The 24,075-nt window shown below is 48.3% G+C and overlaps 1 protein-coding gene across 1 annotated transcript; it reads right to left on the bottom strand.

Moving 5' to 3' along the window:
• Positions 1–632: 632 nt before the first annotated feature.
• LOC311588159 (uncharacterized protein) lies at positions 633–12,938 on the bottom strand. The gene is made up of 6 exons (XM_084765640.1): positions 12,139–12,938; positions 10,118–10,209; positions 5,568–8,014; positions 5,068–5,240; positions 4,308–4,545; positions 633–1,359 (listed from the first exon to the last, which is right to left on the bottom strand). The coding sequence occupies exons 3-4, from the start codon at positions 7,970–7,972 to the stop codon at positions 5,204–5,206; spliced, it is 2,442 nt and encodes an 813-aa protein (XP_084621766.1). The 5' UTR covers positions 7,973–8,014; positions 10,118–10,209; positions 12,139–12,938; the 3' UTR covers positions 633–1,359; positions 4,308–4,545; positions 5,068–5,203.
• Between the last annotated feature and the right edge of the window lie 11,137 nt (positions 12,939–24,075).

Genomic DNA, 24,075 nt, shown 5'->3' with positions numbered 1-24,075 from the left:
TGCTGGGACAGCAGCTTTCCTGCTTTCCTTATTGGGCCAGGTGGGGGTCTCCATGCTCTGCAAACCTTCCTCCTCACTGCCTCCCACAAGATCATCAGGGAGTACTGTCTGCACAGCTCCCCACTGCCTCCCACAATGCCAGCAGGGAGCATTGTCTGCACAGCTCCCCACTGCCTCCCACAAGGCCAGCAGGGAGCACTGTCTGCACAGCTCCCCACTGCCTCCCACAGGGCCAGCAGGGAGCACTGTCTGCACAGCTCCCCACTGCCTTCCACAGGGCCAGCAGGGAGCATTGTCTGCACAGCTCCCCACTGTCTCCCACAGGGCCAGCAGGGAGCACTGTCTGCACAGCTCCCCACTCCCTCCCACAGGACCAGCAGGGGGTACCTACTGAGCATCTCACCTCTGAGCAGTGGGGAACAACTCAATGCTTAGGCCAATTCCAGACGTGAGCCCAGGAAAGCATTATTGCAAATCTGGACGCCCAGTTTTCTTCTCTCCATCCTATAAGACTTTGGTCCACAAAGAACATCTGGTTGTCATAGCCACTATGTCACTCATTTCTAAGATTTGGGTGGTGCTGGTGCTTGTTTTTCAATAGAGTGCTATGCATCCTAGACTGACCTCAACTCTGTGCTGGAAGATGACCTCGACTGCCTGATCCTCTTGTCTCTGCCCCTAATTCCGGAATTCTGGGCATGCATCACCTCAGTTTGTCTTATGCTGGTCCAGAAAGAACCAGGGCCTCCGGCATGCTAGGCACACCACACCGAGCTATAGCACTAGGCCGGTTGCTCACTTGTTGTTTGAGAGTAGGGGTCTCACACTGCCATCAAAGTTAGACTACAGCTCCCTATATAGCCCAGGCTGACCTTGAACTTATGGCTAGTCTCCTGTTTAAGCCTCCAGAGTTCTGGGGTTCGAGGCATACATCTTCACCCTAGCTCTAGCATCTAGTCCTAAGAAATATCCACAACCTCCCTAGAACTGGCTAAATGTGAGGGGATGTGATCGCCCAAGGGCTGAGGGGACTAGACCTTCAAACAGCAGAGGGGATGCTCAGTCTTCCTGGATTTGTCAGGGCTTCTTAGTGGCTTCTGCCTTCTTTTCTCTCCGATGCTGCTACATAGAGGAATCCAATGAGGTCAACTTAAGGGCTGCTAGTCAGAACACACAAAGGACATAGTCCTGAAAACTGGGCACACCGACCTGAGATTTCTTGATAGGACATGGCACTGGGACAGCCTCTTTCCCTTCTTCCCATCAAGCTCAGAGCTCACAATCTTCGGAAGGGGGAAGTCTGGCTAGACCTCATGTTTGTAGTGCTTCGTAATACTCCAAGTAGGAAAAATAGGTAATCTAGAAAGGAAGAAAGAGGCCGGGTGGTGGTGACACATGCCTTTAATCCCAGTACTAGGGAGGCAGAGACAGGCAGATCGCTCTGAGTTCAAGGCCAGCCTGGTCTACAAAGAGAGTTCAGGACAGTCAAGGTTACATAGAGAACCCCTGTCTTGAAAAAACAACAGAAAAAAATGAAGAAGAAAAAGGAAGGAAGAAAATAAAAAATAATGAAAACACAAGGCCAGTGGAGCAGAGCTGTAATTCCATAGAAGGAATATAGAAGCAGGAGGATCAAGAATTCGCAGTCTTCCTCAGCTCCATAGGAAGCCCCAGGCTAGCCTGAGCTACAGGAGTAGTCAGACTACTAGCTGGGACAGCTCTTGTCCAGTTTGCAGGACGGCGTGGCTTGGTTTCCCAGGACCAAGAAACAAGGCTTGGTGGGTAAATCCTGTAACCCCTACATTTGATAGCTGAAGACAGAAGAGTTAAAAATTCAAGGTTATCCACAACTACATAGATGATTTAAAAAAAAAAAGCTATCACAAAGGCTACGAACATAGTTATATCTCTGAGGATCAGTTGGCTGAATGCAGGAGGATCAGCAGTCCTTGGCAGCCTGGACTGTACACAGAATACTGGAGGAAAATCAATTGAAGGGGAAGAAAAGGCTATCTCACTGGAAGGAAATGATAGGTCACCTTGGGAACTAAGTTATGTGATTTGCCCAAAAAAAATGGGGTGGGACATGAGTATAAAGTACAGACATTAGTGAGAAGGAAAGGGTAAGGCCAGGTTAGAAAACTTTATAAGGAATATGTGTATTTGTGCATGGTCCAGGCATGACCACAGAGGTGAGGTGGTGTGTGTGTGTGTGTGTGTGTGTGTGTGTGTGTGTGTGTGTGTGTGTGTGTTTGTGTGTGTGTGTGTGTGTGTTTGTGTGTGTGTGTGTGTCCTTACACACTGAGCACACACCTAGGCCAGGAATATTCATCAAATGCTTTCTCACCATATTTTTTGAGACAGTGTATCTCAGTCACCTCAGGCCAGCAAGCTTCCACATCTACCTCTCTTCACTAGCAGGCCTAAGAAGACAAGGATGCTGGCATGTCAGCTTTTCACAAGGTCCTTTCCTTGCACTCTTCCACTTTACCTACATCTCCCTAACTCCAGGGTCCAGATCTGATACTTCCAAATATTTATAATTTGCATCTTTTTCTATATTCCACTCAGCCTGGACTTATTCTTGCCTATACTGGCCTTGAGCTTTTCATGCTTGACAGGACAGAGTGGAATTTTTGCCATTGGAAATTAGAGAGAGGCAGATGAGGATCCTGCTCAAGAGCATCTTTGGTTACAAGGTGGAGTGCCTGAGATATGAGACCCTGACTGAAACCCAAATGCTGACAGTGTTCCAGTGTTCCTAAGGGGAAACTGAGGGAGCAGGGTCCTCAGGAAGGAAAAGCCAGCCTGGTCTACATTGATGTCATTTCACCTCAAGTTATTGATTGAGACTGTGTGAAACCTAAACCCAGCAGACAAAAACAATTCCCAGTAATACTCTTCCTCCTAGGCAAAGGAGAAAGAACCAATGTCAGAAAGGAAAAGGGAAATGTGCACATGACATCTTAGCAACACTGTCAAGGAATAGAAGCCCACTTGGATCTCTTGTAGGTGAAATGTGTTCTTGTCGCTGGCATCTGTGAGTCTGTTATTCAGAGTGAGTTATTCAATGCATTATGTTTTAATTTTGTGTGTCTATTTCTACCACTTGTGATTTGTATTTTCTGTTTGCATTGTGGGTTTGTCACTTAAGGTCATCTTCAGTGTTAGGGGATTCCCTGTGGGTCCTGTTTAAGAAAGTGGAGCTTGCTGGCCAATGGTGGTGCAAGCCTTTAATGCTAGCACTCAGGAGGCAGAGGCAAGCTGGTCTCTGAGTTTAATGCCAGTCTGATCTACAGAGGGAGTTCCAGGACAGCCACCCCTACACAGAGAAACACTGTCTCTAAAACCCAAAACAAAAAAAAAAACAAAAACAAAAAAAAAAAGAAAGAAAAGAATAAAGGAAGGAAGGAAGGAAGGGCTAGAGAGATGGTGCAGAGGCTAGGAGCACCGAGTGCTCTTCCTGAGGTGCTGAGTTCAATTCTCAGCGACCATATAGTGGCTCACCACCATCTATAATGTGATGATGCCCTCTTCTGGCCTGCATGTGTACATGCAGGTAGACCAGTGTAGACATAATAAATACATGTTAAAAAAAGAAAAGAAAAAGCAAAAAAGAAAGAAATGCTAGAGCAGCTGAGATATGCCAGGAAGTTGCTTATGTACACGAAGAGACAGAAACAGAGACAGGCTGACCAGGACGCTCCATATTCTGTGCATGGAGGGCAGGGAGCAGTCCAGTTGTTTTAGGGGATCGAGATGCCTGGCCAGCTCTCCTCCCAGGCTGACGGAGTCTCCAAGATGTTCTCCTGGATTTTGGGTGAGAAGCTCAGCCTGGTCCAATGGCTGAGGCCAGCAAAGAATCCTGTGGAATGGACTTCCCATAGGTGTGCATGGTGGAGTGGGGAGCATGGGACCTGGGGTGCAATCCCCACCCCAGAGTGGAGTAAGATAGCCCTCTCTTCTCTGATTAGGCAAGTAAAATATCCTTCCTGTGAGCTTCGCATCACTCAGAGGACAGAGCCGATTAGAAACATGGTTGTGTTTCACAGTAGGAACACTATCTGGACATGATGAATCTAGAAATCCCTGTAGGACAACTATGCCAGGACCCTTGTTGCCCTGGGACACTTTGACAGATGCACCATCCGTGTCAGTTACACAGACTTCTTTGTCACTCCCACAGTGACCAATGCCAGCACAGTCTAGGGAGAACGGCACAGAAGATAAAATCTGGCCAATGTGACAGTGGGATGGACAGGGAAGGCTTTCCAGAGCTCTCTCAAAGGGTGTGCAATGTCGCTTACCTGTGCAATCCTATGCAACCTGCCAAGTCTCAAGAAATTCAAGCAACTTTGTGCATTTGTCCAGCTGATTGCAGGCTCCAGGTGGAGCCCTGAAGCTGGTGTGAGGCAGGGCTCATGGCAGGGTCCTGCTCCGTCACAAGGGTCTCTAGTTCAACCCTGGTGACAACCTCTCCCACAGCCTCATGCTGTGGCACGTGTTGGTGAGTGTGGAATGGAGTTTCCAGTGTGACTGGTGGTCCTGAAGGAGCAAGCACAGAGAGGCAGGATGTGAGGAACTGGAGGACAGACTTGATGGCAAGAGAGGGCACAAGTGCCCTTGATGTCACTCCACAGCTGTGAATTTCCCAAGCTTCCTTCTGAGTCAGGTCCGAGGACTCAATGAAACCTGTAATGGCTTAGGGGTGTGTGGGAGTCTCTGGCTAAAGGACAGCATGAGGCTGCCCTCTAAAGGAGTCCCATAGGGGCCCTGGTAGGCTTCATCCTCAACCTGGAAACCCATCTTGGGCAGGTGGGACAGGCTGACTAGGAACTACCTGTGTGGGGAGAGAAGTCTCACCTGGTGGAAAAGATCATGTTTCCTGCCAAGAAACAGGGAGCAAAGGACAAGTCACTACCCTAGGGAAATCCCTGACGTTTACAAAGAGTCGGGGACAAGGCAAGGGGTAATGTTGCACATACAGCTTTAGGGTACCTCTGCACCCCATCCTCCTCTCTGGGCAAGACCCAGTGGAAATCCAACTCCTGCTCCCTGGGATTTTACCTGCACAGATCTGCGCTGGGGTGGACAGCTCTCCCTGTGCATCCGGGATCCCTGAGCACACTGGCTCCTGGACATCTGGCCTGGCTTCCCCGCAGGGCGTTCCGAATCTCAGCCAGGCCGATCCCCAACCCATGGCTCACAAGCCATGGAGCTGGGGCTTGTCCTCTTCAGGACTTCAAAGCAGAAAGACATGGGTAGGAGACTCTTAGTGACTTAGAAACACACAGGACTTACTGCACTGGCCCTGCAGCACCCCACCGCCTCTCCAAGGAACCTTTGCTTCCTGTGGCCATGTCCCCGCCTCCTCCTCTCCCTGCTTTGGTCAGCATCTGTGCTGTCCACTTTCTGCTCAACAAGCCTGAGGTCACACTTGATGGGTTTCTATGGGATTGGTCCTTCTGAATAACCAATGATTTAGTGACAAGTGGGCACAGTCTTCATGTGTCCCAGAGGCCAGGAGGGAAAAATATGGAGAACATAAAGTGAATGAATGCACCCACCTGGTTCTGTGGGTGACTCCACGATCTTTTTCCTCTGGAGTCCTATTCTTAGAAGAGGCATGCCTTCTCTCCGTAGGGGGCAAACAGCAACACAGCCGCCTGAGGCCATTCACGATTGTCTTCTTCACCCTTTTCCAGCGGCGACGCCGGGGCCTGGAGGAAGCTGCCTCGCTATCCTGAGGCTGGCCATGTGTGATGACCTCTTCCTCCGTTGTGGCCTCTTCATGGGTGATGATCTCATCTTGGATGGTGTTCCTTCCCTGGAGGATGTCCTTTTCCAGGCTGGCTATCCTTTCCTCTATCCAAGCCTCTACCTGCTTGAATGCCTCTTCCGCGGTCATAACACCTTCGGGAATGATGGCCTCCATGGGGGCCTCTTCACAGGTGGTATATAATTCCTGCTCCTGCTTGGGGGCCTCTTCACAGGTGGTATATAATTCCTGCTCCTGCTTGGGGGCCTCCTCACAGGTGGTATATAATTCCTGCTCCTGCTTGGGGGCCTCCTCACAGGTGGTATATAATTCCTGCTCCTGTTTAGGGGCCTCCTCACAGGTGGTATATGATTCCTGCTCCTGCTTGGGGGCCTCTTCACAGGTGGTATATAATTCCTGTTCCTGTTTAGGGGCCTCTTCACAGGTGGTATATAATTCCTGCTCCTGCTTGGGGGCCTCTTCACAGGTGGTATATAATTCCTGCTCCTCCTTGGGGGCCTCTTCACAGGTGGTATATAATTCCTGTTCCTGTTTAGGGGCCTCTTCACAGGTGGTATATAATTCCTGCTCCTCCTTGGGGGCCTCTTCACAGGTGGTATATAATTCCTGTTCCTGTTTAGGGGCCTCTTCACAGGTGGTATATAATTCCTGCTCCTGCTTCAGGGCCTCTTCACAGGTAAAGTATGATTCCCACTTGATATTATCTTTCTGTGTGAGGGTTTTTGACTCCATGCAGGTCATGTTCAGCCATTTGACACCAGAGGAGGCAGGTGTGACTTTTGTACTGGCATCTTCTATCATGTCGCAGAGTTTCTCGCGGATACTGCAGGAGGGCGTACAGTTCTCTGTGTGAGCTATAGACTCATTCTGGTCTGGTCTACCAGAGTTGGTTTTTAGACATAGCGAGGCCTGGGAACTTGCGTTCAGGCTTCCACATAAGCCAATCATGGAGTGTGACAAATTCTCCTTTATTTGGGAATTAGTCACAGAGCAGCCCAGGTAGGATACATGGCGATGGTGGGTCCTCTTTGGCTGGCAGCACAGGGTGGCAGGTATGGTATGGCTTCTGCCACCCTGCCTGGAATAATTCTCCTTTTTCTCCTGGGCCTTAGATGGGCCAGGCTCAGGCTCAGTAGCTCTCCTTAGGAAACCTGGGACGGTGTGAAGATCTCCCCCATGGTAGACAGTGCCTGGCTGCCTGGGTTTCACGGGGTTGGCCTGATGGTGGCAACAGTGTTCCCCAGGTGACTGGGGTTGCAGTATCGGGCAAGTTGCAATCACCTCAATGTGTTCTTGGTCTCCTCTAGACTGGATGCCTTCTTCAGGCTCATACAACGTATCTCTCAAAGGCCCGCCAGTCCTCGGGCTTGTGGTGCCCAGGAGACTGTGAGCCTCTCTGCCCCTGAGCATGAAGCACCCCATGATTTGGTCGATGGTGGGCCTCCTGGCGGGATTGACCACGAGCAGGTGGACAATGACATTGTAAATATTTCTTGAAACATGCCGAGGAACGGTGAAGATGGCAGAGCTGACCTGCACCCTCAAGATTTCGAAAGACCTAGCTTCAAAGGGAAAGCACCCAGCCACCATGAGGAAGAGCAGAACCCCTAAGCTCCAGATGTCTGTGGGGAATGGGTCATATTCCTCCACTCCAAAGAGTTCCGGAGCACAGTAGAACGGAGTGCCGCAGAACCCCAGAAGCTTCTGTCCAGGACTGATGTGTCGGGCCAGGCCGAAATCGCTCAGCTTGGCATTCCCCCTGCTGTCGATGAGAACGTTCTTGGCTGTTATGTCTCTATGGCAAATGTAATTGTCTTGGCAGTGCTGCACTGCCTGCAGTATCTGCGAAAAGAGTCTCCACGCCTCACTCTCCTCTAAGTAACCCCGTAGGAGGATGTACTCCTTCAGCTCTCCCGGTTGGGCAATCTCTGTCACAAGGTAGGTGGTCTTTTGCGTCTGAACGACATCCAACAGCTTTATAATATTTGGATGCGAAATCGATTTCATAATGCTGATTTCATTCGCAATGAGGGTTGCTCTCTTCCTGGTATTCCTAAGAATCTTTACTGCCACACAGGTCCTTGTGTCATGGTGTATGGCCAGTTTGACCTTGGCAAAATGCCCTTGTCCTAGGGTTGTGATCATTTTATAATCTCTCATAAAGGTCTTTTCCGTGGAGTTGCAGGCCTCCATTCCCTGCTTTGTCAGGCCCTCCTTGATATGGCTAGAACCAAACTTGCAATGAGATAAGTTGAAACAGTCAAAATTGGGCCCAGGGAGATGTTTATAACTATGATTTCTACATTCAAATGGCAAAAATGAAAACAAAACGGGGTTGGGAAGAGGGAAAAATGTCGCAAACATTTCAGATGACCTAAGCAGGCACTCAGAATGCCTAGGAGGACAGGGACAGAGCATGTTTAAAGCAGCAGCCAGCAAAGCCCGCCGTAGATCGGGTTGACAGGGATCAACTGCACACTGCAAGGACAAAACAAAGGACCCTAGAAACTGAGAGCTGCTTATTGGAAAGGACCCTGAGCTCAACACACCCTGGGAAATAAGGCACTGGTAAAGTCACATTCAAGAGGAATTGATAAGAAACAGAAACACAGAAACCCAGTGAGTCAGGCCTAGGCAGTTTGCTCTGCAGCCCAGCAGGTGTGCTGCTTCTGCAGAGGCCTTGGATTTGGTTCTCAGGACCAATGTCAGGTGCTTCTAACTGCCCTAATTCCAACTCTAAGGCATCCTAGATCTCTGGTCTCCTAGGAGACTCATACACGTGCGCGCGTGTGCCCAGACATATACACACACACACACAAATACAAGTGCAGTCACAGGTACTACATGTCATTTAATATAGTGATACAATTCTTTATAACTTGATTTATATAAACATGAAGGTTGGAAGTGGGCCTGGAAGTGTAACTACAGGTAGTTATGATCTGGCATGGGAGTGCTGGGTGTAGAACTAGGTTCTCTCCAAGAAGATTGCATGCTCCTAAGTGCTGGACCATCTCTCCAGACCACATCACTCCTAAATAAATATGATTTTTAAAACCCAGAGTGTCCCTTTCATGAACTGGATAATGCAGATGAAATGGAGAAATTACTAGATATAATTTCACCTAGAGAAGACATTAAAATGCAAGGAGAAAGTAACAAGATTGAACTGTTTATGAAAACGAATCTTCATTAGATAGCACAAGACCAGGCAAATTTCGTTGGACCATTCCAGGCCCTTGAAGAACAATGTCAGAGCTCCTAAAATTCCACAAAGGAGAAAGGGACTTAATAGTTCCCAAATCATTCATGCCACAAACAGGGGAAAAAAACAAAAGCCTAGCCAAAAAAATAAAATAAAATGCTACTTCACGATGAACATGGATAAGAAAATCCTTAGTTGTGCATAATACTTCTAAATCAACAACATATAAGTATGCCATCCTTTATGGAGAAGATATGCTCACAGCATCCTTTGAATGAGTGCTCTGCATGCCCAGACAGACAAACAACAGAGAATAGCAACAGAATCAGGGGTAAGCATCCCACAGTCCTGGGCAGCCATAAGGAAGGACAAAAGTGTGGGATCTATGGACCTAACACAGCAGATTGCTTTACAGAGAAAGTAACTGTTCCTGGTTTTTTCCTCATATGTGGAATTTGGGGGAAGGAAGCGGTCCTGAAGATAGAAGGGGCTACTGTGAATGTGGAGGAGGAAGTGGGAGAAGAAAGCACCACAGCACGGTTAGTCACGTGATTAGTGTGAGCAAAGGGCATTGCAGGTGTTCCTGTGTTTGTCATAACAATTGCTTATATGGTACAGTTATTCCATGCCTAGAAAAGGCTTAGAATATGAAGGGAAATAGACCACAATAAAGTAAAATAAGATAAAGAGTGAGGTAAGAATTCAAACCCATGGCACAAGCCAGTGAGGGCATATTCCTTCATCTCACCCCTCGGGAGGCAGAGGCAGGTGGATCTCTGTGAGGTCGAGGCCAGCCTGCTCTACAGAGTGAGTCCAGATGGCCAGGATACAGAGAAACCTTGTCCCAAGAAACTAAAGGGGGAAAAAAAGAAGAAAAAACAGATGGGAGATGATTTAGCACTTGAGACCACTGCCAGCTCTTCCAGAGAACCCAGGTTCGATGCCCAACAAGCACATGGTGGCTCACAAACACCTGTCCTTCCAGGTCCTGGAACTCTGACTCCCTCTTCTGAGCTCCACAGAAGATACCAGGCAAGTGGTGCTCAGACATCCATGAAGACAAAATACTCATTCACATAAACTAAAAACAGTCAAATGTTCTTTACCTTAGAAAAGAGAAGAGAGATCCTCACTACGAGGAATTCCTGTCAGCTTCTGAAAGTGCAAGGAACAGCCCTCAGCAGCGCAGAAGTCCAGTCTCTCGCCAACTCCTCACCACCTTCTGCTGTGGAAGACCGGAGGCAGCCTCAGCCAGAGCCTTCAGTGGGCAGGTGCCTCTTATTCCTCACAATGGCTCTTTGTGAGGTAAGTGCAAGAAATGGACCGAGGAGGGCTGGGCACATCCCCCAACCCCCAGATTTCCTAACTTTCTGGACCCAAGACAGGAAGGCTGGTCTTGGGCAGTGGGGCAGTAGGGCCCTGAGGAAGCTGGTTTCACTCAAATGGCTGTCCCCAGTGTTGCCCAAGGACCCAATTCTTCCTGCCAGGCCCACTGACCAAGGCCCACAATTTCCCCCTAATGGTGCCACCTTGGGGAATCAACTTTCCAACACTTGGTCCTTTGTGAGAGTTTTGACACCCAGACTTTAAGAAGCACCCTTTTCACTTTAACAATCCATTGAGGTATCACAGGATTGGCAACAGGCTCCAGATCATTGGCCCTCTTCAGTTATGAGCTCTGATATCTCCTGTTAGTAAATGGACAGTGTTTTGCCTTTCACTTGGACCCTAGCCTTCATGACCACTTTGTAATAATCATCATCTCTACACTCAAAGTATTCCATTTAACTTTCTTTAAACCCAGATTGATGTGTGTGCTGATGGATGGTAGCTCCTGGCTACACTCAGAGTTGTGACAAAATACTGTTTTTCATGCCACCCCAGGGCCTGGGACTAACATCTGTGGGGCCGAGAGAAAGATGATGTTATTTATCACATGATCCCCATTAGGCCTGAGACTTCCACCAAAGCCCAGGATACCAGAAGACAGTGAGTAGGGATGTTCAAAATAACCATCAAAACACCCATCAGCCAGAGAACTCTGTAGACAACAGATGTGGAGATGGAGCCATATCCTGGCCCTTCTGCTCTCAAATTGCCTTAGTTCTGTCCCTTCAATACAACAGAAATTGATGGCCCATGTATCTGGATGTTGGGGAGGCGAGATCCAGATCCCAGCAGATTGAGTGTGTAACATGCCTGCTTTAGAGCTCTATCCAGTGCTTTGTATGTTCCCGCATGGTCAAGGAGAAGCAGGACCTCAGTTCTTAATATTGTGGCATTGGGGTTGAAGTTCCAAGATGGCCTTGGTAGGACACACACACACACACACACACACACACACACACACACACACACACACACCAATTTTTGTGCCTAGACATGTTCTTTGAACTGTTTGGCCAGCAGAACTCAAGAGTGAAGGCTTGATCCTTTACTTCAAATTCATCGCCCCATTTTCCTGGCCCTGAGAACACACTAGCTTCATGCCATAATTGCCCTCCTTAAGATAGAAGTTATCCCATGGAAGGACAGCTGCAGGAAGGAGGGCGACAGAGGAGGTTGGTGGCACAGGCTATGGTAAGTCTCACCAGGGAAGTCCTGTCCTTTCTCAGAGAACAGGCTCTTTCTAGATCCACATTTATTATGACCTTGAAGTCTTTTCAGTTGCCTTGTTCCATTATTACGCTGAAAAGAATGGGATCTGACTCTTGTCTCCAGCCCTTGCATGGAGTCCTGACTTCTGAACTACCAGGAAGATCCTAAGGCAAACAGCTTGGAGGCTGCTTTCTGCTAAAACAGGGACACATTGGCTCCCTTCCTTATGAGACCATCCAGTGTGCCCGTCAGTCCTCTGAACAGGAGTCCACATGAGTTGGACTCTACTTGGAAAGTAAAGAGATTAACAGAAAAGGGAATCCTTGAGGGACTTGGAAGGGCGGACAGCAGGCAGTGAGATCAGGGGAATGTGTTCAACCTTCTCCTTTACATGTGAGAAAATGTTCCTGTGAGATTATACATGTTGTTAGTTAATATACTCTAATACATGTTTTTAACTTTTGATAATGAAAGAAAATCAAAGTGGAATGAGATAAAGAAAACAAGAATAAAAATGGGAGATTGTAAACAAAAACAAAAGTAATCACAATCATACCTGAAACCAAGAAATGAGGAAATAAAAGCAAAAGCCAGATAACCAACAGCCTCCCAAGGAAACTCACTCTGCTGAGGTTCAAGGCTCTAGAAGTCCTAGTGGAGCTCAGAAGTATAGCGATTCGCCAACTCTCCAACCGTCCAAACAATCTACCCACAGCTCCCACAGTTAAAGGACAAAACCTAGCCCCAGTGAGTTCTATTTATAGCCAGGTACCCATCATTCCTCACAATGGCTCCTTGTGATGTCATGGCAAGAAAAGAACCAACCATTTCTCTGCACCAACCACACGGATTTCCTCAGTTTCTGCCTTAAAGGTAGCCCGCAAGTAGGGACCTGAGCCAGTTAGTTGTACCCATTTTTTCCTTGCTGCCTAGGACCCACTTCCTCCTGTAAGGCCCCACCCCCTAAGGTCCTCACCCTCCCCACACTGTGCCACTGCTGGGGCCCAATGTTCAAACACATGATTGGGTGACATTTACCACCTAAAGCAACAGGCTCCAAGATGTTGTCCATTAGTGGGATGTGGACACTGACCGGCACCCGTTAGGGGCAGAGAGCGTGCTTCCCTTTCCACCTGCTCCCTAACACTAATGACTTTCTCCTTCCACAGCTCATCATATAGACACTCAAGGACATCCATTCCCTTCTCAGGTTAAGGAGAAGTGTATGGTGGCCTTGGGCTGACCTTAGGATGCCGAGATGGCTACTCTGTTATCAGCGAGTACATTAGGAGGTGACTGAGGGGGTGGTTCCCAGCAGTCTACGGGGGTGACCCTAGCTGAGATTCCTAGCAATGGGGCATATGGAGCCTGAAATACCCACCTCCTACACCAGAGGGGACTTCCAGTGGAGGGAAAGGGACACCAACCCACCCACAAAGCCTTCAACCCCAAATTTGTCCTGCCTACTAGAATTGCAGGGAGGAAGATGGAGTATAGATTGATGGATTGGCCAACCAATGCCTGGCCCAGCCTGAGACCCACCCCATGGGAGGAGCCAACTCCTCTCCTACTGACACTCTGCTATGCTTGCAGACAGCAGCCTAGCTTAACTGTCTTCTGAGGGCCTTCAACCAGCAGAAGAGGGAAACAGATGCAGATACCCAGAGCCAAACAACAGGCCATGCTCGGGGAGTCTTGTGGAAGAATGCAGGAAAGGATAGAGGGAGCTGGAGGGGTCAAGGACACCACAAGAAGACCTACCGAGTCAACTCACCTAGGCCCATGGGGCTCACAGTGACTGAACCACCAACCCAAAGCATGCGAGGGCTGGACCTAGACCTCCTACATATATGTAGTAGAGGTGCATGCTTGTTCTTCCTGGGTGTCCCCTAACAAGTGAAGTGAGGGCTGTCTCTGACTCTGTAGCCTGCCTTTGGATCCCTTCCCCCTAAATGGGCTTCCATGTCTGGCCTCAGTGGGGGAGGATACACTTAGTTCTGCTGTGACTTGATGCACCAGGGTGGCTTGGTACCCATGGGGGACCCCCTTTCTCTGAGAAGAATGGGAAAGGGAGTGGGGTAGGTGGTGTGAGGGAGGGAATGGGCAGAGAGATGGGAGGGGCCTGTGATCAGGCTGTAAAATGAGTAAATAAAAAATGGATAATTCTTAAATCAGCATTAACTGAAGCCCAGGAGGTTGGGCGCACCTGAGAGGGATTTTCCTTGGTTGAACTATTTGAAGTGGAGACTCACCCTAAATCTGGATCATTTGAGTCAGAAGATCCACCCTAAATGAGCCACGCCTTTAGCTGGCAGCCTACATAGAGACACACAAGAAGGAATCTTGTGCTTTTCTGTCTGCTTGCCCTCCCTCTCACTGACCAGTTCCTAGATTCTCAGCCCTCTCCTAGCTGGTGTTAGCACCCACTCCTGGATTCCAGTGTGGACTGAAAACTGGTGGCTCTCTAGGACCTCCCTGGGATTCCAGCACCAGACTGGTGCTGCTGAGTCACCCAGTGTCTTAGTCATTGTCCTGTTGCTGGGAAGAGACTCTATGTGCACAGCAGTGCATAGAAGAGCAGAATTGAACTGAGGGCTGCTCACAGCTTCAGAGGGTGAGTGCATGATCATCATGGCAGGGAGCATGGCAGCAGGTATGCATGGCACTGGAGCAGGAGCTGAGAGCTTACATCTAGATCTGCAGGGGGAAGGAGAGGCAGGGAGGGAGGGAGGGGGAGAGAGAGGGAGGGAGGAGATAGAGACAGAGAGAGAGAGGGGGCAGGGGGAGAGCCTGGCCTGTACTTTTTGAAACCTCAATGCCCACCCCAGTGACAACGGTCTGCAACAAGGTCACTGTTCCTAATCCTTCCTAAAGCCTAACTGGGAACCAAATACTCCAACTCAAAATATATTCACCCCCAATGGGCCCCTGCAGTCTCATGCATATAGTTTACACAGCAAATCATCCTTCTCATGGCTGCAGGTGATGGGGCCATACCCAGGTATTTTGTTTTATTCCTGACCTCTAAATATGCCTCAGTGTTGTTATGTGTGTACACACATACATATATATGTTGTTTACTTGTGTTCCAGGAGGTTGCCATGTGCACATGAAGACATCAGCAGATTCTGGGTGACATGAGAGCCACCTTCTCCAGCTTGTATGGTTCTAAGTTGTGTTTTCCTATATAAGTGAGAGAGGAATTCTATTTGTTCCTTCAATCTCTTTGTAAAACTGTGTATTATAGCTCTTCAAAAATTACCCTTCCATCCCATTTTACACCCATCAGGTGTCTAAGAGAAGAAACTCAAGAGGCAGCACATGCTGACAAAGACTAGGAGAAAGGGAAAGGCTCCTCCATTGCTGGTGGAAGTGCAAACTTGTACAACCATCTTGGAAATCTTTCTGGCACTTTCTCAGAAAATTGGGAATAGCTTTACCTCCAGACCCAGCTATAGCACTCCTGGGAATATTCCTAAAAGATGCTCCCCCATACAACAAGGACATTTATTCAACTGTTCATAGCAGCTTCAGAAACTGGTACAACCAAGATGGCCTTCATCCAAAGAACTAATGCAGACATTATGGTACTTTTTCACAACGGGATACTACTTAGCTATTAAAATCAAGGACGTCGCTGGGCATGATGGTATATGCCTTTCATCCTAGCACTCATGAGGCAGAGGCAGGTGGATCACTGTGAGTGAGAGGCCAGCCAGGTCTACAAAGCGAGTCCAGGACAGCGAAGGCTAGCACAGAGAGACCCTGTCTCGAAAAACCGAACAAAACAAACACACAAAGAAACAAACAGCAAGGAAATCAAGCAATTTGCAGGCAAATGGATGGAACTAGAAAATATCATCCTGAGGTTGGTAACTCAGACACAGAAACACACACAGGGTGTGTACTCACTTTAGCCATATATATAGTACAGGGAAACCATACTACAATTCACAGACCCAAAGAAGCTAAGAAGACCCAAGGAGGCTGCTTGAATCTCACTGAGAAAGGGAATAGGATAGACAGTGGAAGTGGATGAAGAGAGGAAACAGGATAGAGAAGGAGGGCAGAGGGAAATGTGGGGAGGGTCAGATGTGGGGAGAGCCAGGGCAGGAAGACAGCTCCCACAGAGAAGAGAAACCATGGGCAGGGGCATCTCTGCGACAAGCTGTGGCTATAGCACAGGGTAGACTCCTAGGAGGATATGGGGGTGACTCTAGCTGAGACCCCTAGTACATGGGTCATGGGGACTAACGTGTCTACCCTCCAACCAGACAAGACTTCTAGTGGAGGGAGGGGAACACCAACTCACCCACAAAAACTGTGGCCCAAAAGTCACCCTGCCAAAAAAGTGTGCAGGGGCAAACATTGAGCAGAGATTGAAGGAACGTCCACCCAATGCCTGGACCAACATGAGACTCACCCCATGGGAGAGAGCCAAGCCCTGCCACTATTAAGAATATTCTGCTATGCTTGCACACTGGAGCCTAGCATAGCTGTCTTCTGAGAGGCTCAACCAAGCAGCAGATCGAAACAGTTGCAGGACTCATAGCTAAACATTGGGCAGAGCTCAGAGAGCTTTGTGAAAGAGTAGGGGGAAGGACAGAGGACCTGAAAGGGACAGGAGCTCCACAAAAAGACCAACAGAGTCAACTAATCTGGGCCCAGGAGGGCTTGTGGGACTGAAGTATTAACTAAGACCATGCATGGACTGAGTCTAGATCCCCTAGACATATGTAGCTTACAGCCAACTTGGTCTTCCTGTGGATCTCCTAATAAGGGGAGTGGGGACTGTCTCTCACATGGATCCTGTTGCCTGCTTTTCCATCATTTTTGTCTGGCCGGGCTATCTTGGATGCACTTAGTTTTTATGGGACTTGATATGCTTGGGTTGTTGGTGTGGTATAGTGTGTGTGTTTGTGTGTGTGTGTGTCCCCTTTTCTGAGGTATATGAAATGCAGGGAAAGGGGAAGAGGGAGTAAGTGTGGGACTAAGAGGAAGTTGAAAAGAAAAGAATTTAGCCTCAGGTGAATGTTAGTTTTTCCCTTCTTAAGGTCCAATGCCTGGGACTCAATGCCAACACCAAGCCTAAGAAGCCTTTCTAGTCACTTCAGGATGGTCTCTTATTTTCAGAGACCCCAGCCAGCCATATGCCAACTGAGGGAGTTCTTAGTCATGGAGGATCTTCTAGACTCTGGAACTGCAGCTCAGCATGGCAGCTAAATGTATATCCCTGTAGAAAGAATCAGAGGGTGAGCCATTAGATGGAACCCCGGAAACTGACACAGGCCATGGACCTCCTAAAACAGGCCTATCCCTGTAAACTAGCCTTGGAAACCCCTGCTTCTGCTTGTACGTGAGTGAGAGGGACTAGCCCTGGCAGTGTATTATTGTAATTTATATTTATCTTTTTTAAAAAAGTTTTGTTTATCATTATGTGTATAGTCCACTGCCTGCATGTACAGCTGAGGGCCAGAAGAGGGCACCAGCTCTTATTGTAGAGGTTCCTGTGAATTGAGTTCAGGACCTCTGGAGGAGCAGTCAGTGCTCTCAACCTCCAAGCTATCTCTCCAGCCCCCATGTTATTTTTATCTTATGTGTGTGAGTTGTCATGTCAAAGGGAAACTGTATTCCCCTGCCTTCCAGAAAGGACAAATGGCTCCCTGCAGTGCCTATTAGCACAGCAAAGTGCATGTTGGCCTTCAGGGTCCTTCAGTATCACAAGTACCTGCTACACATTTCAAAGTCCATGCATCCCCCTAGCTTTTCTCACCTCCTCCCCAACGTAAAGTCCTTCCAGCTGATGGGCTTCCTTCACCTCCACTAGTGATTCTCATAATCCTGCTATTTTGGCTACTCTCTCTCTCTCTCTCTCTCTCTCTCTCTCTCTCTCTCTCTCTCTCGGTGTGTGTGTGTGTGTGTGTGTGTGTCTTTGTCTCTCTCTCTCTCTCACTGTCTTTCTCTGTCTCTCTCTCTTGGTGTGTGTGTGTGTGTCTGTGTGTGTCTGTGTGTGTGTGTGTGTGTGTGTCTGTGTGTGTGTGTCTGTGTGTGTGTGTATAGTGTTCCTATTTCTATCCCAGACAGGTCAGCCTGTTGGCCATATTCAGTTTACTACTTCCTCTCTTTGGTCCGATCTCTCTCAGATGCCTCTGGATGTTCTCTCTCTATGGATCAGTAAACACCTTTCCCTTAACTGTATCATGTACTGGTCTGCATGTATGTATGCTGTACACCATGTGCATGCCTGGCGCCTGTGAAGGGCAGAGGAGAGTGCTAGCCTGAGTACAGATGGTGTGAGCCATCATGTGGATTCTGGGACTTGCACCTGGATTCTGTGCAAAAGCAGCAAGTGCACTTAACTGCAGAGCCATCTCTCCAGTTCCATAGCACTTGATGTTTCAATACAAGGTTTGGGGCCTCGCAGCACCCTGTGACTTTCTGTTCTTAAATAGTAAAGATTCTTTTCAGGCTGATGGTGGTGGCACACACCTTTATTTTGTTTTATTTGTTTTTACCTTTTGCAATATTACCATTTGTTTTTTTCTTTCCTTTTTGAAGTAATTTGCTCAGATTACATCCCGATTGTTATCCCTCACTTGTATCTTCCCATTTCCCCCTCTCCCTTTTTCCTCTTTTTCACGTCCCCTAGACATGTGACAGAAGGAAACCTCCTCCCCCACCATGTGATCTCAGCCTATCAGGTCTCATCAGGATAGCCTTATTCCGCTTCCTCTGCTTGCCACCAGGCCTCCCCACCAAGGGGAAGTAGTCAACTAGGGGCACCAGAGCTCATGTCAGAGGCAGTTCCTGCTCTCCCCACAACCATGGAGAATGAGCTGTTCATTGGGTAGATAGGAATAGAGGGTCTAGGTTCACTGTGTGCATTGTCCTTGGTTGGCATAGGAGTTTGTGCAGCCCCCATGGGTCTCTATCTACAGCCTTGATGGTCTTCTTGTGGGGTTCCTGGACCCTCTGGGTCCTTCTGTCTCCCCATTCTTCCATAGCTATCTCACCTGGAGTCCAATAGTCCCAGCACTCAGGAGGCAGAGGTAGGCAGATCGCTGTGAGTTTGAGGCCATCCTTGTCTACAAAGAGAGTTCCAGGACAGCCAAGGCTACTACACAGAGAAACCCTGTCATGAAAACCAAAACAACAACAACAAAAAAACCTTTTCAAATTTAATAAAAAAGAAGCATTAAGACAGATTTCAGAAGATATGTCCAGTAGTCACCCTTGCAGTGAAAGAAGCCGACACGTGACAGACAGCCAACCTCTAAAGGAAGGAATCTCTGGGCTTGAGAGGTGGCTTAGAGGTTAAGAGCAGTAACAGCTCTTCAGGTGGTCCTCAGTTCAACTCCTGGCAACCACATGGTGGCTCACAACATCTATAAGGAGATCTGATGCCCTCTTCTGCTGTGTAGATGCACATTCACATAGACGTGCATATAATAAAGAAAGAAAGAAAGAAAGAAAGAAATCTTTTTTTTAAGGGAGGAATCTCTGAGCTCAGCAGTTTAGTGATGATTCAAGATATGAGATCAAGTTATAAGTAGAGTTGCTGTGTTCTTGATTGACAGGCAGCTGATCTTACTGTATTGCCCTGCATCAGGGTTATCACACAAGAGTTTAGCTGCTTAGTGAAGTGACAACACAAGTTGTAAGTAGGTGACTCTGGTTGCCTTGATCCAGGGATGGTGGAAGGTGGGGAGGAGTGTGGCTAACACCTCTGTAGCTGCAGACCCAGCACTTACCGAGGAATTTCCATGTGTTCAGCATCTGGCTGCTCCCATAGTGAACCGTCCTTTTGGGTTTTATGGAGGCTTTATCACATCGGTGTCATTCACTAAATCATTGTTTGGTAAAGATTAACTTGTCTTTAGCCTTTTGCCTCCTCCCCTGGGATTCGCTGAAAGTCCTGACTCTGATTTACCTCGAGCAGCCCCATCCTGGAGCTACATGGGGCTGCCAGCCCTCAGGTGAGAAGCACACCAGAAGACACATCTCTACAGATTCTAGGAAATGGAGCAGTAATTAGAGCAGAGAAATATTTGGTAATTTCAGAAAGCACTTTGAATCTGCAGAAGGAAACAGGGACAGCCTTGAGAAGGTCAGATACTGGAAACGTTGAGAAGATGCACTGACTTCTCAACTTTCCCTCTCACAGTCTGGCAAAATTCAGGAGAGGGATGCTTTTTTTTTTTTTCCTTTTTTATCCCCTGTGGTTCCCAGTTTAGATGGATAAATCAGAGATTACAGGCAATTTGTTAGAGGCGCAAAGTGCTGAGTGGAGCTTATAACTGTAGGGGACAGAAGTCAGGCTGAGACAGAGAAAGGTTTCCCCCACATGGGAAGAGATTCTGAGGGAGGAATGGACTCTCCATATTCAAATCCTGGAGCTTTTGTCAGGCCACCACAGAGCCCAAGACAACAGGGGTGATGTCAGTGTGGCTGGAGACTCAGGGACCAGGCATAGCAGCAGGTGACATCACCACCCGGGAGACCCAGTGAGGTCAGACTCTACGGAGGCCTCTTCATAGTCCCCAGCCATGGTGGAGCCGCAAACCCAGCAACAAGGCGCAGAGTTCCCTTCAGGTTCAGCTTGTGTTCTTCCCAGTGCCTCCTGCCTGCACAGGCCCTTCCCAGTGTGTGAGGAGAGCCTGAAGAAAGGGGGTTGATGAAGCAGGAAGTCTAGACCTTGGGGAAAGACACATGTCCCTGTTTATTTGCATCTCCTAAAGGAGCACCTCTGCCTAGAGGCTGTGTGTGACTAAGTGACTGACTCTGGAGACCTGACTTGGGCCAACTGAGTTTACCAGCAACGCCCACTCCCAAGCCCCTCTTGCCCCTCCTACTCGCTCTCCTCCGTCCCCTACCCACACAGCTAACTTCAGGAAAGCAACTTGGGGAAGAAAAGATGTATCTGGCTTCTGCTTCCAGATCATTGTTTGTCAAAGAAGGAAGCCAGGGTAGGAAAGCAAACCAACAAGGCAGGAACCTGGACCAGGGGCTGATGTAGAGGCCATGAAGAGTGTAGCTTACCAGCTTGCTCCTGATAGCTCGCTCAACCTGCTTTCTTACAGCACCCAGACCAGTAGCCCAGGGGTGGCATCAACCACAGTGGGCTTGGCCATCTCACACCAATCAGAAGAAAATGCCCTACAGGTTTATCTACAGCCCAGTCTTATGGAAGCATATTAGGTTCGCTCCTCTCAGAGGACTTTAGCTTGCCTCAAGATGACATAAAAGTAGCCTACACACCCAGTTTTTGCCATAGGTCCTTTAAAGGCCTCTAGATGACTAAATTGACTTTACCTTATTTCCTGAATCCCCTCTGTGGTGGTTTGAACAGTTATGGGCTCCATGGAACTCATTCATTTGAATGCTGGGCCCAGAGGGAGTGGCACTATTTGGAGGTGTGGCCTTAGTGGAGTAGGTGTGGTCTTGTTGGAGGAAGTGCATCACGGTGGGGGTGGATTTTGAGGTCTCAGAAGCTCAAATCAGTCTTCTGCTGCTTGTGGATCAAGATGTGGAACTCTCAGCTCCTTCTCCAGCACCGTGTCTGCCCGCAGGCTGGCATGTTTTCTGTCATAACAGTAATGAAACAACAACCCGAAACTATAAGCGAGCCCCAATTAAATATTTTCCTTAATAAGAGTTGCTGTGGTCATGGCGTCTCCTCAGAGCAACAGAACACTGACTAAGACATCCTCCTACTCTACTGTAGCTCTGGCTTTGCTCTCTTTCTCCTGGCTTCCTACAGCCTCCCTGTTTAAATGCCAACCTATCAAATTATAACAAACGCCTCTCTAAACTTCTTCCTCTGTGGTCCATAAGTTTCATAATTGGTAATTTTTTTTTTTGATCTAGGGTTTCTGTGCACCCCTGGCTGTGTTGGAATTCCTCAGTAGACCAGGTTGGTGTAACTCTCAGAGAGCCAGCCTCTGCCTCCCTAGTGCTCAGATTAAAAGCTACCACTGCCTGGTTGTCAAGAAACAAGACAAGAATCTAGTAGAATCGACCCCAGGATCTGTGCTCTCAGCTCCTCTGCAGGAAAGGACAGAGCAGACCTAAGGGGTGAGACAGGAAAATTGTCACGCAGGAGCTTCTGGGTTACCCAAGAGGCTGAGCCAAGAAGGAAAATGAGATCATAGGAAAAGACCCGCGGAGGGGGTGACTCTGGAGATGGAGGATAGAAGGAACAGTAGCACAGCAGCGTCAAGAGTAAAGGCTGAAGCTGCCCAGGTGGCTCAGCGGTTAAGAACATCCTCTGTTCTTGCAGAGGACCCCAGTAGGTCCCTCCAGCCACATGGGATGGCTCACAGCTGGCTGTGACGTCAGCTCCTGTGACGTCAGCTCCTGGGAAAGAAGACTGGAAGCCTGCCTTTGGATGCACTCTTAAGGTCATCTTGGCACTCATGGGTGTGAATTTTTTTTTCTCTTTTCACTGGATATTGAACAGTATTTTGGTCTGCTAAATGCACTATACCACCACGTTATGACTTTCACTCATTATTTCTAATTCTTAAAGCTACCCAAGCTATTGGTGCAGGTTTTTGAGAATGATGACACTTTTCTCAACTCAGATGTGAAAGACTTAGGAAGCTCTACATTCGGTGGTCATTGCTTGGGGTCTCAAATCAACCTGGGATGAATGGCTACCTGAGGTGTCTATTCACCAGCAGGGAGGAGGCTGGTCTCCAGTCTTTCTCAGCCTGGCAAGTGCTTATTACAGAGCCCTGGCTCCTCTCAGCCCTGCTCACCCCCACCCTACCCCACCCCACACTCCACACCTCTCCAGCCTGTGAGGTTGCGCCCCTTTCCCCACTCTCTGATGCCTACATAGTGCAGCCCTGTGGCCTATGTGCTCTCTTGGTCCTCGGCTCCTTTCTTTGTCCCTTTGCTGTCTCTCCTTTTCCCTCTCTCTTCTCTTCCTCTCTAGGTCTCTCATCTCCTTCTCTCATGGCCCGGTTCAGTGAGCTGGCCGTGTCCAGTCTGGACTCTTGCAGATCTCTGGCTGTTCTCTCCCTCAGATCTACAATGAAAACCTTCTCCTCCACCATCCCTAGGAGCAGTGAGGTCACTTTCATTCAGTCACTAGAAGTGAGGCTGAGACAGGGACTCCTGAACTCGTTGATTCATGAGGATGAAGATTAAAGATGTCACCTGGAGTTAGGCAAAGTGAGTGCAAAGCCTTTGTTTTTTTGTTCGTTTGTTTTGTTTTGTTATTTTTCCAAGATGACTTCTCTTTGTAGCTTTGGCTGTTCTGGAACTTGCTCTGTAGACCAGGCTGGCCTTGAACTCATAGACATCCTCCTGCCTCTGCCTCTCAGGTGCTGGGAGTAAAGGTGTGCACTGCTGCCTCAGCAGCCACCACCATTGCCTTGCTGGATCTTAATCCTATTTGGCATAAGCATATGCTGCAGCAGTGTCCTACCCAAACTGGCTAGTGGGTGGCCATGATGACAGAAAGCAAAGTCTACTAGATGCCATAACAGTTGTAGGGAGGACAGAATTAATGTGCAGATCCATAGGGATTAGACAGAGGCACAGGGAGACAGAAGAGAGAATGAGTGACCTGACAGTTTAGTGTTCCTGTGGGTAGATGTTTATAGCAGGTTTTGAGTGTTGGGAGTATTTGAGTGTTGTTTAGTAAGGTAAAACGTCTGCCCATAAACACACTGAGTACCCAGCAGGAGCAACCTGGGCAAGGCAAAAGGGTCAGTGCAGTGTTTTGTTTGTTTGTTTGCTTGTTTTATTGAACCTGACTTAAACTAGAGTCATTTGGAAAGAGGGAACCTTAATTTAGAAATTGCCTTCATCAGACTGCTTGCACAGCTCTCTTTCTCTCTCTCTCTCTCTCTCTCTCTCTCTCTCTCTCTCTCTCTCTCTCTCGCTTTTGAGACAGGGTTTCTCTATGTAGTCTTGGCTTTTCTGGATTCACTTTGTAGACTAGGCTGGCTTAGAACTCACAGAGATCCACCTGCCTCTGGCTCCTGGAGTGCTGGGATTACAGGCATGGGCCAGCATGCCCTGCTTCCTTTTCTTAATTAATGATTGATGTGGTCTCAGAACCACCTGCAACTCCAGCTGTAGGGGCTCTGACAGTCCAGCCTCTGCAGACACCTCCACACATGGGGCACATATACATACACACACAGGCACACCTACACATATAAATGAAATACATCTTTAAAATGAAGGAATTTATAAAAGGCAAATTAATTGTTTGAAATTTCCAGGTGTGTCTGACATTGTTGCCTGTTGGAACAGTGGAAACTTTAAATTGAAATACAAGTTCTCTCCAACTTACATTTTCATTTGCCACACTAATAAATGTCAGAGCAGGAGAGGGGGGAGAAGTGCTGGGAAATGCTGCCTACCTGACATGACAGGGCCAGAGAACTGAACTCCCTGAAGCTGTACTAACCCACACACGATCAAGCCAACAGTATATAGAGGTCGACATTGCAATAGGCAGCATGAAGTGGGCACT

The sequence above is a fragment of the Acomys minous genome (assembly GCF_964271855.1).
Source record: "Acomys minous genome assembly, chromosome: 17".
Taxonomy (NCBI): domain Eukaryota; kingdom Metazoa; phylum Chordata; class Mammalia; order Rodentia; family Muridae; genus Acomys; species Acomys minous.
Note: the sequence above shows the minus strand (reverse complement) of the source record. Positions and strands in the feature narration are given on the sequence as shown.